General features: G+C 41.7%; 1 protein-coding gene across 2 annotated transcripts in view; it reads left to right on the top strand.

The window, feature by feature from the left end:
• polr1f (RNA polymerase I subunit F) overlaps positions 1-14,324 on the top strand; it is a 29,551-nt gene extending 15,227 nt beyond the window's left edge. For both annotated transcript variants that reach the window (XM_041183091.1, XM_041183093.1), the window contains one exon: positions 12,015-14,324. In XM_041183091.1, the coding sequence (XP_041039025.1) occupies positions 12,015-12,408 (394 nt within the window). In that variant the 3' untranslated portion in view covers positions 12,409-14,324. The remainder of the gene's footprint in view (positions 1-12,014) is intronic.
• Positions 14,325-16,134: the final 1,810 nt, after the last annotated feature.

Here is a 16,134-nt window from a genome sequence, read left to right as displayed (position 1 = left end):
GGCCTCACAGTCAGCAGGCTGCCTCCACCTCTGCTGTTGGTGTTTGGGGAGCACCAAGACGTAGCGCAGGGTTAGGACAGTTAAGAAGAATTAGTTACACAGCCTGGACACGGGTGTTGATCACTTATACATACTGTTCACTATTGGCAATAAACTGCCAAGAATGTCTCCCTGCCTATGGCTCCTTGTTCTGATAAGCAGTGTTCTTTCACTCTGATATGAAACCTTTCTGCGCAAGGTAAAGGCAGTTGTCTCATTCCAGGGCCTCTTCCCTGTGCTCTGTGCAGCCTTCACACCAGAGTGATGGTCCGGCCTCCCTGGAAACAATACTGATGCCTGCATCTCGGCGGTGCTAGTTATTGCTGCCAGAATGTAGTGGGCAGGCGCCACAGAGTGTTCTCATTCTCTCAATGTGCTCTCAGTACCTTTTAAGGTGGGTCTGGCTCCAACTATCTGTTGCCACTGATGCTGCTCCTGAAAGGCTAAGCTGCTGAAGGTGGACAAAGCATCGGATGCTTCTAAAGTTTAATGATTCCATCTCTATGATATGACCCTGATCTCGGAGCACAAGTGAGCTGCCCTCAGCATGACAGGATTCAGATATTCTCAGAGGCTGAGAGAAGATTTATGGAGTGTCCTAAATGAATGTCGTCGTCGTCCTCCTGCAATCAAGTGACTATTAGGGCCTCCACTGCATCTCCATGACAGGAGCGTTCTCAGACTGGAGTCAAACATTCACAAATGCGATGTGAGGAACTATGGGGTCACCTCACTGCATGTCGTCATCATCCTCCACAAATCTAGCAGCGATGGGAGCCTTCTGAGCGCCCCTGCCTCGTCTGGCCAGTGTGAAGGCCTCATTCCTATTGTCATCGCCTCCAAGGACTCCTGAGCCTCATCCCCATTGGCGGTGTCCTCATTGGAGGAGACATGCAGCTCCTCTTCAGCCAGCTCGTCTCCCCGTTGGAGCGCCAGGTTGTAATGGGTGCAACAGATGTCGACGATGCGTGATACCCTCTGCGGACTGTATTGCAGGGCCCCACCAGACCGGTCCAGGCACCGGAACCTCATCTTCAACATTCCGATGGTCTGCTTCACCAAGTTGCGAGCTGCAGCATGAGCCTCATTATACAGATGCTCTGCTACAGTCTGAGGCTGTCGCATGGGTGTCATCAGCCACTGCCTTTGCAGGTAGCCCTTGTCCCCGAGGAGCCATCCCTGCAGCTTCTGTGAACCCTGGAAGACTCCAGGGATCTGTGATCGATTGAGGATATAGACATCACACACACTCCTTGCACCTGCAGCACATACAGTGAATGGATCCCTTCTGGTTGATGTAGACCACTGTGTGTTGTGATGGAGATCTGAGCACCACATGAGTGCAGTCAATCGCACCCTGCACCTGTGGGAAACCTGAGATCTGGGCGAATCCAGTTGCTCTTGTACCCTGGCTGTCCTGGTCCCGGGAGAAATGCACAAACCTGTGTGCCCTCACAAAGATGTCAGCCATGACCTCATGGATGCATTTGTGGGTGGAGGCTTGAGCGATCCCACAGAGGTCACCTGTGGGGCCCTGAAAGGTGCCACTGGCATATAAATTGAGCATGACGGTCACTTTCACAACCACTGGCAGTGGATGCCCTCCATGTCCCCGTGGCGCCAATCCTGCAGTAACTGGCAGATGTGAGCAATCAGTTCCCTAGACATTCGCAGTCTTTGACAACACCGGTTCTCAGTCATCTGTAACAATAACAGGCAGCACCTGTAGACCCTGGGTGTCACTAGGCATCGACCAGCGATGGCTCACTGTGGCTGTTGGGTAGCGTGCGTGGGAGCCCCAGCCACCCCTTCTTGAGGTTGCTGTTCCTGCCTCTGCGCAGCCAGGAACCTCAGTTGCTCTCTCCTCCATTGTCTTTGTACGCTGTAGGCCAGTAGGCATATAGCTAGTTCACCAGGCTCCATGATCCTCATGTCGTCCTCCTGTAGGATGAGAGAAACACATGGTTGGCATAGGTGTAGTAAGAACCTGCCCTGGTTAAGTGCGATGGCCCCTTAATGCTTCCTGGAAAGTGCTGGTCACCACATGGATGGCCAGAGATTTGTCCTGGATGCGTGGCTACTTCCCGCACCCACCCTACCGCTCCCACCCGAATGCTTGTGCGCTATATTCAACGGCAGGGCTGCCCTTGCCCACCATCCCCCCCACCTGTCACCTCAACAGCAAGGCTGCACTTGCCTCCCCCTCGCCCTCACAAGTCGCCTCCGAGGCAGGGCGGCACTTAATTCCAACACCCCCCCCCCCCCCCCCACCCCCGAAGCCTGCAAAGCAGCGGGCCACCCTGGCGAGCTCTGCAGAACATTGCTGTGCACTCACCTGCAGTTCATCCAAAGTGCACGTCGCCTCTGTTGTGAAACATGTTGGCATACCTTCCTGCAGACGTGGACGGACGATCCAGTTGGGGTGGAAGATCCTGGAGGGGTGGCCCGATTAATGTGCTGATGTTTTACAATGAGTTTCCTGACGACCGATGGCAGGAAACCCGGCCCGCTGTTGGCGGGCTGAGTGGACAATTGTGACCTGCCTTCTCACCATTGTGAAACTGATCACGCCATATTGTCCGCTCACTCCACCCATCATGCCTGCTGCTAGTGGGCATACATAATTCTGCTCAGGATTCCTGGGCTTATTGTGGATTACTATATTAGTTGATAGTTTATCTCCAGAAATGGAGACAGAAGCTGAGGAGAGGAAGGGAACAGTCGGCGATGGACCATAGGAAGGTTGAAAATTCGAATCTATCTCTCTATTCTCTGCCTCCTACACTGTTCCAATAAAAGTTAACCTAACTTCAAAGAATGGCACTTGTCTTCCTAATAGGCACTTTGCAGCTTTTTGGGCTCAACATTAAGTTCAACAATTTCAAATCATTACCTCTGACCCTATTTTTTCCAGAGGTGTTGGTAATGATTCTGCCAGTTCAACTTATAAAAGATGGGTCTGGTGAAGGTATTTCTTTTCAATTGTTATTTACTATTTCGCTCCAGCAAATGGTCCCCGATCTACAAAGTATTTCTATCGTTTTCTGTTTTTAAAGCACTTTGTTAGCTTGGATACTATAGGGATATGTAGATGATTTAGCTGTCGGCTTTTTAAGAATTATTTATGGAATGTAGGCATCACTGGCTAGGCCCACATTTATTGCCCATCTACACCAGAAGATAATCTGACATAGTAATAATGGAAGAATTTTGACAGGTTGACACCTTGATCAGTTTTAGCTTGTTAAGGTGAATAGAATGACTGTGGCATGAAATAAAAGATGCTGCATTTAGATAGGGTCTTTCATGGCCATAAGATGTCCCAAAGTGCTTCACAGTCAATGAAGTGCTTTTAAAGTGTAGGCACTTTTGCATTGTATGAAATGGAGGCAACCAACTTGCAAGATCTCTCAAAGTGCAATGAGATCCGTTTTAAGTGATTTTGGTCGACAGATAATATTGACCAGGACTGTGGGAAGAACTCATGGGATCATTTATGTCAGCTGTGTTATAATATTGCAGTCATCTTGATGAGTTTATAGTTAGCCACAATGTCCACCACATATAACTAATCAGAGAAGGTTACGTTAGAAAATTTTTACTTTTATTGGTTAATATTGTACACTAGGACTAGGGATTGTTGCAAAAAAAAACAGGTAGTTCTGTAATAACCTATAAGTTTTTCCAAAAAGCTGAGAATTAGACCAAGATGACATTGAATGATTGACCATTCAGTTAAATTAATCTTCATTGTATATTCTATATAAGCTTTTAAAGATCAATTTCTGTCTTCCTTTTTTTTTTACAGTATGCAGTTCAGTTGCTAGTATCTTGATTCATTTTGAAATTACCATTCTGTAGGTGTAAGACTAAGTGATATGCTGTTTATCATGAAGTGATTTGTCAGTACACCTCAGATGATATGGAATGATACCCTTCCAAAATAATTTTGATATTATACTGAACAAGCTTTTTTTTCCCTCCATACACCCATCTGTTACCAATTTAACAAAGGATGATAAATATTAGGGACCGGTCCAGGGGGAGGTGGGACCACTACAAACTGGACAGGTTACACCTGTGCAGGACTAGGACTAATGTCCTAGGGGGGATATTTTCTAGAGTGGTTGGGGAAGGTTTAAACTAAAATGGCAGGGGGGTGGGAACCTATGCAAGGAGTCAGAGTGGGGGAATCAAGGACAAGAACAAAAGACAGAAAGGGGAATAAGAAAAGTGATAGGCAGAGAAATCAAGGGCAAGAATCAAACAGGGCCTTCCTGAAAAATAGTGGAAACATTACAAGTAATGTTAAAAAGACAAGCCTTAAGGCTTTGTGCCTTAACGCGAGGAGCATTCTCAATAAAGCAGATGAATTAACCGCACAAATAGATGTAAACAGGAATGTTATATTCGGGATTACGGAGATATGGCTGCAGGGTGACCATGGATGGGAACTGAACATCCAGGGGTATTCCATATTTAGGAAGGACAGACAAAAAGGAAAAGGCCGTGGAGTTGCAGAGTGAGGAAAGATATTAGCTCCGACGATATGGAATCTGTATTGGTAGAGCTGAGAAACACTAAGGGGCAAAAAACATTAGTGGGGTTGTATATAGACCCCCAAACTGTAGCGGTGATGTTGGGAATGGCATTAAACAGGAAATTAGAGAGGCATGCAGTAAAGAAACATCTGCAATTATGGGTGACTTTAATCTGCATGTAGATTGGGCAAATCAAATTAGTAACAATACCGTAGAGGAGGGATTCCTGGAGTGTATACGGGATGGTTTTCTGGACCAATACATTGAAGAACCAACTAGAGAACAGGCCATAATGAGAAAGGAATAATTGGCAATTTAGTTGTGCGAGGCCCCTTGGGGATGAGCAACCATAATATGATAGAATTCTTCATCAAGCTGGAGAGTGACGTAGTTGATTCTGAGACTAAGGTCCTGAATCTTAATAAAGGAAACTATGATGGCATGAGGCGCGAGTTGGCTATGATGGATTGGGAAACGTTACTTAAAGGGATGACAGTGGATAGGCAATGGCAAACATTCAAAGAGTTTATGGGTGAACTGCAACAATGTTTATTCCTGTCTGGCGCAAAAGTAAAACAGGAAAGGTGGCCAAAGCATGGCTTACAAGGGAAATTAGAGATAGTATTAGATCCAAGGAAGAGGCATACAAATTGACCTAAAAAAACAACAGATGTGAGGACTGGGAGCAGTTTAGAATTCAGCAAAGGAGGACTAAGGGATTGATTAAGAAGGGGAAAATGGAGTACGAGAGTAAGCTTGCGGGGAACATAAAAACTGACTAAAATTTTATATAAGTATGCGAAGAGAAAAAGGTTGATGAAGACAAATGTAGGTCCCTTACAATCAGAAACAGGGGAAGTTATACTGGGGGACAAAGAAATGGCACACTTTGGTTCTTCACAAAGGAGGACAAAATAACATACCAGAAATGTTGGGGAACACGGTTTAATGAGATGGATGAATTGAAAGAAATCAGTAGTAGTAGGGAAATTGATGGGATTGAAGGCTGATAAATCCCCAGGGCCTGATAATCTACATCCCAGAGTACTTAAGGAAGTGGCCCTAGAAATAATGGATTTGCATTGGTGGTTATCTTCTGAGATTCTATAGACTCTGGAGCTATTCCTACAGATTGGAGGGTAGCTAATGTAACCCCACTATTTAAAAAGGGAGGTAGAGAGAAAACGGAATTATAGACCAAAACAGAATTACCTGGAAAAACTCAGCAGGTCTGGCAGCATTGGCGGAGTTCTTCTCCGCCGATGCTGCCAGACCTGCTGAGTTTTCCAGGTAATTCTGTTTTTGTTTTGGATTTCCAGCATCAGTTTTTTGTTTTTATCTTGGAATTATAGACCAGTCAGCCTGATGTCGGTAGTGGGGAAAATTCTAGAGTCCATTATAATGGATTTAATAGCTGAGCATTTGGGAAAAAGTGGCAGAATCGGACAGAGTCAACATGGATTTACAAAACGGAAATCATGCTTGACAAATTTACTGGAATTTTTTGAGGATGTAACTAGTAGTGTTGATGAGGGGGCTCACAATGGATGTGGCTTATTTGGACTTTCGGAAGGCTTTCGACAAAGTCCCGCATAAGAAATTAGCGTGTAAAATTAAAGCTCTTGGGATTGGGGGTAGTATATTGAGATGGATAGAAAACTGATTGGCAGACCGGAACAAAGAGTAGGAATAAACGGGTCTTTTTCTGAATGGCAGGCAGTGACCAGTGGGGTACCGCAGGGATCGGTGCTGGGACCCCAGCTATTCACAATATATATTAATGATTTAGATGAGGGAGCGAAATGTAATATCTCCAAATTTGCAGATGACACAAAGCTGGGTAGGAGGGTGAGCTGTGACGAGGATACAGATATGCTTCAGTGTGGACAAGCTGAGTGAGTGGGCAAATGCATGGCAGATGCAGTATAATGTGGATAAATGTGAGGTTACTCACTTTGGTAGCCAAAACAGGAAGGCAGATTATTATCTGAATGGCTATAAATTGAGAGAGGAGAATGTACAACGAGACCTGGATGTCCTCGTACACCAGTCGCTGAATGTAAGCATGCAGGTGCAGCAGGCGGTAACGAAGGCAAATGATATGTTGGCCTTCATAGCCAGAGGATTAGAGTACAAGAGCAGGGATGTCTTGCTGCAATTATACAAGGCCTTGGTGAGACCACACCTGGAATATTGTGTGCGGTTTTCGTCTCCTTATCTGAGGAGGGATGTTCTTGCTATAGAGGCAGTGCAGTGAAGGTTTACCCAACTGATTCCTGGGATGGCGGGATTGACAAATGAGGAGAGGTTGAGTCGGTTAAGATTATATTCGCTGGAGTTCAGAAGAATGAGGGGGGGATCACATAGAAACCTATAAAGTTCTAACAGGACTAGACAGGGTAGATGCAGGAAGGATGTTCCCAATGGTGGGGAGTCCAGAACCAGGGGTCACAGTCTGAGGATATAGGATAGACCATTTAGGACTGAGATGAGGAGAAAATTTCTTCACCCAGAGAGTGGTGAGCCTGTGGAATTCGCTACCATAGAAAGTAATTGAGGCCAAAACATTGGATGTTTTTGAGAAGGAATTAGATATACCTCTTGGGGCGAATGGAATCAAAGGATATGGGGAGAAAGCGGGAACAGGCTATTGAGTTGAATGATCAGTCATGATCATAATGAATGGCAGAGCAGGCTCGAAGGGTCGAATGGCCTACTCCTCCTAGTTTCTATGTTTACTGCTCTTGAAAAAGAGGGCTATCTTTGACATTACCTGATCACAATTGTATTGAAATAGTATGTTAGGTGATATTTTGTTCTCGTAGTCTGAATTTCTTGCCCATTAAAAATCATATGACAAGAGTAAGAACATAAACAGGGACAGGAGTAGACTCGACTAACCCAATGCATTTCTGCTTAGTCTCCCACATTCTGCCCTCCATAATCTTGATGTCATCCAAAACCTTGCCTCTGTCTTAACTCGCGGCAAGCCCTGTTCCCTTATCACCTCTCTGCTCGCTGGTCTACATTGGCTCCCAACTAAGTAGTGTCTTGATTTTAAAATTCTCGTCATTGTTTTCAAATTCCCCCATTGCCTCACTCTGCCTCGATCTGTAATCTCCTCCAATCCCATAATTCTTTGAGATACCTGCACCCCTCTAATTTTGGCCTCTTGTGCATTCCCAATCATAATTTCCCCACCTTTGGCGGCTGCGTCTTCAGTTGCCTGGATCGCAAGCTCCAGAATTCCCAGTCTACGCCCCTCTATCTTGCATTCCTCCTTTAGGACACTTCTTAAAACATACCTCTTTGACCAAGCATTTAGTCATCTTACCTAATTTCTCCTTATGTGGCTTATTGTCATATGTTGTTAATAATACTTCTAAGAAGTGCCTTGGGATGTTTTGTTATATAAAAGGCACTACATTATATAGGTTGTTGAGTAAGCCGTACAGTCCCTCAAAACTGCTCTGCCATTCAATAAAATTATAGTCAATGATCTTGGCTTCATCTTCATTTTCCTGCCTGTTCCCCATAACCATGGACTCCCTTCCTGTCTGTCTCAACTTTTAGTATATTCAGTGACACAGCCTCCACAGTTCTCTAGGAAAGAAAATTCCGAAGATTCATGACCCTCGGCGAAGGAATTCCACCTCATCTCTTCCTCAGATCAGCGATGCCTTGTTCTGAAATTATGTCCCAAGTTCTAGATTCCCCTGTGAGAGGAAACGTCCACTCTGCATGTGTCCGGTCAAGCCCCGTCAGAAGCTTATGTACCAAATCAATAAGATCACCTTTCATTCTTCTAAACTCCAATGAGAATAGGCTTAACCTGCTCAATTTATCAAACAACCTCTTCATCCCAGGATTCAATTTCATGAGCCTTCCTTGTACTGCCTCCAGTGCAAGTTATCTCTCATTAAGTAAGGAGACCAAAAGTGTGCATGGTACTTCAGGTGTTTTTCACAAATGCCTTGTACAGTTGGAGCAAGGCATCCCTACTTTTAACACATCCCCTTGCAATAAAGGCTAACATTCCATTTGCCTTCCTAATTACTTGCTGTGCCTAGAATCATAGAATAGTACATCACGGAAAGAGGTCATTCAGCCTGTTGTGTCTTGTCAGTTCTCTGTAAGAGTAGCTCAGCTAGTCCCACTCTCAGCCTTTTCTCCATAGCTCTGCAATTTTTCTCACTGCAAACAATTATCCAATTTTCTTTTGAAAGCCAATATTGAATCTGCCACCGTCACACACTCGGGCAGTGCATTCCAGATCCTGATCACTTGCCGCATAAAACCTTTTTTCCTTCTGTCAACTCTGGCTCTTTTGTCAGTCATCTTGTAACAGTATCCTCTGGTTCTTGAACCTTCCCAATGGGAACTGTTTCCCCTTATCTACTCTATCCCGACCACTAATGATTTTGAACCCCTCTATCTAATCTCCCCACAACCTTCTCTTCGATAAGGAGGAACAGCTCCAGCTTCACCAATGTATCAATTTAACTGGTTCTGGGGATGAGAGACTTCATCCTTGTAAATCTGTTCTTCACTGTCTCAAATACTGTCACATCCTTCCTAAAGTGAGCTGCCCAGTGCCCAGAATTGGACACAGTACTCCAGTTGAGGCCAAACCAGAATTTTTCATGGTTCACCCAAACTTCCTTGTTTTTATATTCTATGCCACTATTTATAAAGACCAGAATTCCATTTTCTATATTAACTGCTTTCTCAACTTGTCCTGCCATCTTTAATGCTTGTGCACATATACCCTCAGGTCTCTCTGCTTCTGCCCTTTATTTTATATTCTCTCTCCATGTTCTAATGAGCAAACTATTCATTTGTCAAGTTTCCGCCCATTCCACCAACTGGTCTATGTCCTCATGAAGTTTATCACTATCCTCCTTACAATTCACAATACTTCCAAGGTTTGTGTCCTACACATCCAAGTCTAGGATATTGATACAGATCAAGAAAAGCAGGGTCCTAATGCCAACCGCTTGGAAACCTCACTATATTATCTTCCACCAGTTGAAAAAACAACATTCACCACTATTCCTTTTCCTGTCACTCAGCCAACTTCATATCCATACTGCACTGTCTCTTTTATTCCAAGGGCTTCAACTTTGCTGACAAGTCTCTTTGTGGCACTTTATCAAATGCCTTTTGGAAGTCCATGCACAGCACATCAAGCGCGTTACCCATATCAACCCTCTGTTACCTCATCAGAAAAACTCAATCAAATTAGTTAAACATGATTTTTGCTCGTAACAAATCCATGTTGGATTTCCTTAATCCACCCTTTTCCAAATGATAATTTTATCCCAAATTATTATTTCTAAAAGCTTTCCCACCACTGAGCTTAAACTGACTGACCTATAGTTGCTGGGTTTAACTTTATACCCTTGTTCAAGAAAGGGTATAATGCTTGCAATTCATCAGCCCTCTGGAACCATCCCTATATCTGAGGAAGATTGGAAAATTTTGGCCAGTGCCTGCAAAATTTTCATCCTTGCTTCCCTCCGTATCCTCCGATACATCCGATCTGGTCCTGATGGCTTATTAATTTTTAAATACAGCCACCATTTCTAATATCGCCTCTTCATTAACTTTTAGCTCATCCAGTGTTTGAACTACCTCCTCTTTCACTATGACCTGGGAAGCAACTTCTTCCTTGGTATAGGTAGATGCAAAGTACTGATTTAGTACCTCAACCATGCCCCTCTGCCTCCATGTGTAAGTCCCCTTTTTGATCCCTAATCAGCCATGCTTTTACCGCCCATTTACTAGTTTATAAGCCTACAGAAGACTTTTGGATTCCCTTTTACGTTTGCTGCCAGTCTCTATTTGTTAGTCTTGATTTTTTTTCCACTTACTCTTTAACTTTCTATATTTAGCTTGGTTTTCACTTGTGTTATCAACCTGACATGAGCCATACGCACCCCTTTTCTGCTCTATCTTATTCTTTTTCTCTTTTGTCATCCAGGGAGCTCTGGCTTGTTTCTCCTACCTTCCCCCCCACTCGTGGGAATGTCTACACCTGAAGTATCTACTCTTTAAAGAGCCAACCTTTTGGATTTTGTGTACAAGGACATCCACATCCTCTGTGCTGCCGCATTCTGTAGTCTCTCTCCGTTTATATGATACTTTGCTTTTTTGGCCTTCCTACCAGAATGTAGAACCTCACTTCCCACATGATACTCCATCTGCCAAATTTTTGCCTACTTGCTTAACCTACCTGTAACCTTTCGCAGACTGTATCTTCCACACATTGCTTTCCCACCAATCTTTATACCATCAGCTAATTTGGCTTCACTCTGTCCCTTCATTCAAGTTATTAATATAGAAATTGAAGTTAAGTATAAATTGCACCGTTAATGGCTCTGAGGTACACTGATAAGCAGGGGGGTGGGTGGTAGGGTGTTGGTTGTGCTATTATATTGGTTATACCACTGGACTATTAATTAGGAAGCACCAATTCAAATCCCATCATAGTTTGAGAATTTTAATTCAGTTGTGATTTGGTTCTTTTGTTTTGAAAGCGTATCAGTAACAGTGACCATGAAGCTGTTGTAGTTATAAAAGCCCAATTGATTTACTAATGATCCACACCTGTGTTGTTGACTCTTAACTGCCCTCTGAAATTATACCAACTATTAACTCAACTATAAACTGACAAGGCTCTTTGTGGCACTTTATCAAATGCCTTTTGGAAGTCCATGCACAGCACATCAAGCGCATTACCCTCATCAACCCTCTGTTACCTCATCAGAAAAACTCAATCAAATTAGTTAAACATGATTTTTGCTTGTAACAAATCCATGTTGGATTTCCTTAATCAGTCCACCCTTTTCCAAATGATAATTTTATCCCAAATTATTATTTCTAAAAGCTTTCCCACCACTGAGCTATTAACTCAGTCGTTTGAGAAGCAATGCCACCTCCCCTACTTTCTCAGTACATATCAGGAGGGGCAATAAATGCACGTCATGCCTCCAGAGAATGAATTTAATAAGAAACAAATTTATGTATTTCATTGCCAGTGGAAAAAGTTGCATTCTGAAGGATTTGGATATGGACAATGCAAGTTATAAACTGAGCAGAAAAGATTCTTAACAGAATGCTAGCAAGTTCATAACCCAAGATTAAAAATAGACTCAATCTATTATGCTATAGAGTTTGTTATTGGCTCATTTGGTTACCAGTTTAACCATATGGAAACTATTATTGTTGATGTATCCAGGCCTGCTATTTAATTCTAGAATATTGAACACATGCCTGGGCCCCAGGCTAGCCATGGAACAAAGCCAATGAGAGCTCAAAAACATGGATAAGTTTACTTATTGTCATGTGACTGAGTTATGATCAAAAACTAAAAATGTTCTCTTATTGATTTATTTGGTGTATACTGAAATGATTTGTTGCATTAAATTCCAGTTTGCAGGCAACATATGGTGTGGATTCTGAAGAACCGCTGGAAAAGAATAGTGAAGAACAAGATGATATCGTAAGAAAGAAGAGAAAGAAAAAGCAGAAAGCTGAAAAATGTATTGGAGAAGGGACAGCTGAAGAGGCTGAGAGCTATGAGATTTCAGACGAGAGTCATCATAAAGATGGAATGGGAAATGCTGAAATAATTTTAGACAGTAAGAAATCCAAAAAGAGAAAGCGGAGTACTGTGGAATTAAATGCAGACTCTGAAATCCATGGGAGGGAAGACAGTGATTACCACAGTGACAAAGCAATTAAAAAAAAGAAAAGAAAATTGTCTGAGGGTGGTTCAGAACCCACTGATTATGCACAAGAACCAAAACTAAAAAAAATAAAGTGATTTAAAAATATATACTTAAAAACTGCTTCATCAGACTACTGCAGGGATGCCTTAGCACCTCCTTGGAGTGAGAAAAGGAAGACCATTTCATTCTGATAACAGACTCTCTGGAATGCTGTTCATTATTGTACTTGGATAAATTAAAACTTTTTATTACATTTCCAGCTGCAGAACCATCTTACTACCGATGTTACAAGTTATAGTGGCCTAATATGAAGCATTTATACCATGCACCTGCTTACTACTATCAATGTTTCAAACACGAAAAACCAAAATATGGGAACCAAAGGCTGTTGAGAGCTTAATTGGAAAACTGAATATTGCCTTGCAGAACATTCCCAAACCCTGCATTTTTATTTTGAGATTCACTCATTGTATCAGTCTCTTGCACTAGGTTGGACATGTGCTGAAACAAGTATTAACTGTTCTACAAAAAAATATTGAATGTTTTTGCTTTGGTGATGTTTGCATTTCAAGGAAAGGGGCATTTGGCTCCTGCTCCAAGGATGGGGTCAGATGTTAAGGAAATAAACTAGTGATGTGATTTTTATAGTTATTGGTTTTTGACTGAAGAAAAATTATTAAAAAGCAGCTGCATGTACCTCCTTGTGCTTCTTCAAATTGCACTATTTATATATTCTAAATATTGCAAATTTGTGGTTAGCATTTTACAGCATTTAAGTAGTTAATTATCCATACTTTACAGTTTCATCTTTGAAAATTGTCTCTAAGGTTGCTTCTGTTTTCTAGAAAGTTATTACCCAGTCGTTCCATCCAGTCATTCTGAGCCAACTATATAACATTTCACAAAGCATTTTATCAATGTTTAAAATATCTGAATATTTTGGAAAACTGGCACAGTGCTTTCCAGGTTAGCACAGTATTTTGAGTTAACTTGTAATAGAAAAATGAATTACCAGTGTTCCCTGTAAATGATGTGCCTACTGGAGACCCCTTTTACACTGGTATTCTTTCTCTGCCTACTCTTAAAGCTTTAAGATTTTAGTTAGTAATTTTTTGTCTGCTCTTACATTGACAAAATGCTCTTTACTGAGTTCCTTCCACAAACAAATTATCTACAATGGGACCATATCGGAGAATTACATACATTGTGTATTTTTCCAAGCTTTTTATATTTCTAAGATGATTTTAATTTTGAAAATGTAATGAATGGTCATTTCCTATCTGATTACACTTGGATGAGGTACATAGGTAAAGCAGTTTTCTTTACTCAAAAACAAAACCAAGAAGCATTTGCAGTGTGTACCAGCATATTGGAATTAATGTGCTATAGGAAAAATTATATTGTAGCCAGTATATTTTTATATGGTATTAAATGTGTTGTGGTTCTTTTAATTTGTCCCAAATTGCCTCCCATCACCACCACTGACAAACATAAAAACATATAAATTAGGAACAGGAGTAGGCCATTCGGCCTTTTGAGTCTGCTCCACCATTCAACAAGATCTGATTGTGGCCTCAACTCCATATTCCATCTATCCCCGATAACCTTTGACTCCCTTGTTAGTCAATAATCTATCTACCTCTGCCTTAAAATTTGTCTCCACTGCTCTCCAGGGAAAGTGTTCCAAAGATTCATGACCCTCTGAGAAAAAAATTCTTTCATCTCCATAACCATTACCTCACCCAATTCTTATAGTACTCAAAAAGTTTGAAACACAACTGAAGTTTGGAAGGGGAAATAACCAATAATAGTGTGGTATCAGAGTGCATGTGGATACAGTGTAAACATGTACATGCTAACTATCTCAAGTTTGCAAAAAATTTTAATGCAATTACCAGTGTACTTGAGGCAGAAAGTTTAGTTGTAACTTTTGTTTCTCATGCTGTAAGAGACAAGTGACCACAAAAGAAAATTGTACTATGTACCTTAAATAAAGTTTTGTTGATCTGTAGTGTAATTTTCTTTTCAATTGTGAGAAATGGCAGTAATCAGTATGTGTGCATTGCTGAAACTCCCATAATTTCCATTGTTAAGCTATACACACCGGCCAGTGCTGCAGATGGAATGTTTGCCCTTTTATATCCCATGATCCAGGTCTCAAAACATTCCTTCCAGTTGAAACAGCAATTTATTAATACTTCTTTCAATTTACTATAACATCTTAGTTCGTTGTTCACAACTTAGGCTGCGTTACATTGGGGATACCAAATGCAGATTGGGTGACCACTTTGTGGAACACATCTGTGCAGTCCCAAGTGTGACTTTGAGCTACTTGGTTGCCCATCAATTAAATTCTCTGTAAAAGCAAAATACTGCGGATCCTAGAAATCTGAAATAAAAACAAAATACTGGAAAATCTCAAGTCTGACAGCATCTGCAGGGAGAAAAACAGTTAACATTTTGAGTCTGTGACCCTTCAAAGCTAAAGAGAGGTAGAAATGTGATGAAATTTATACTGTTTAAGGGGGTGGAGCAGGTGAAACTAGAAAGAAGGCCAGCAATAGGTGGGGGCTAAGGAGAGATTGATAAAGATGTCATGGATGAAATGACAAAGGGAGTGTTAATGGTAGTGGTATAGACTAAAGGAGGTGCTGATAGTGACATCAATGTAAGAAAGCAGAATGTGTTAATAGAACAAGGGTAAGCACTCTGAAAGAATAACATAGAACAAGTAACAGATGGCCTTTTGGGGGTGGGGGAAAAAGGATGAAATAAGGGGATAAAACAATGTATTTAATTAAGTTCTCCAACCTACTCCCACTCTTACCTCCACCCTCGGACCTCTACACTATTCCAATAAAACACAAAATAAGCTTGAGGAGTAGCACCTCGTCTTTCAATTAGGCACTTTATAATCTTCTGGACATGTCACTGAATTCAACAAATTACAGATCATAACCTCTGCGCCATGTTTTCTGGACATGAGCTGCTGGTGATTTTGCTTTTCCTATTTACACCTTGTCTAGATCCTCTTGTTTCTTTCCTTGTTCTGTTGGTACCTTTTGACCTCCTTGAGAACTCTTGCAATTTTATCTCTCCTGCTTTCCATTCAATGCCAGACTTTCCATTTTGTTCTAATCCCCACCCACTTCCCTGTTTCTGTGCTTGCAAAAGCCTGAAGCATCTTTATCTCTTTCCAGTTCTGGTGATAGGTCGTCATCCCTGAAATGTTAACTTTCTTTTTCCATAGATCATGTCTGACCTACTGAGTATTTCCAGCATTTTCTGTTTTTATGTTAGGAGTGGATCATTGTTAAGAGGAAAATATTTTGCCTCTATTTCAAGAAGAAAACTAAGCAGAATGAGCAACTACAGATCCTTCTCGTGGCTTCAATCTTGTGTAAAAATAATTATTGATTTTCGGATGTAAGCTTGAGTAGCTGTATGGAGAGGGAGTGTTGTAAAATGTAAGAATGAGAAAAAGTCTGGCTGATAAATGTAATTTTGTGGGAAGTCTTCCAGGGTAGGTGTCTTATAATCACACATCTGGTATATAGTCCCATTACTCTTCAGTTACTTGAATAATGTGATGCTTTTGACTTATGACCATAGATTCAATTTTGAGTGCTTATTTAAAAATCAAATATACCTTTGTCATTGCTTAACATTGACACATTCTTTAAATCAGGATATCCCATCCTGTAACTAGGGCTATGTGCAGCCCTTGCATGTCGATAATTTGTCCTTTGAAGGCCGGACAACTGAATTCTAGTTGCACATGATCTGTTTGTTGTATTTGTACTCAAGGGTTGGAAACATTT

The sequence above is a fragment of the Carcharodon carcharias genome, chromosome 3 (genome assembly GCF_017639515.1).
Source record: "Carcharodon carcharias isolate sCarCar2 chromosome 3, sCarCar2.pri, whole genome shotgun sequence".
NCBI classification, from domain to species: Eukaryota; Metazoa; Chordata; class Chondrichthyes; order Lamniformes; family Lamnidae; genus Carcharodon; species Carcharodon carcharias.
The sequence above is the reverse complement of the archived record's forward strand: the minus strand, read 5'-3'. Positions and strand labels throughout refer to the sequence as shown.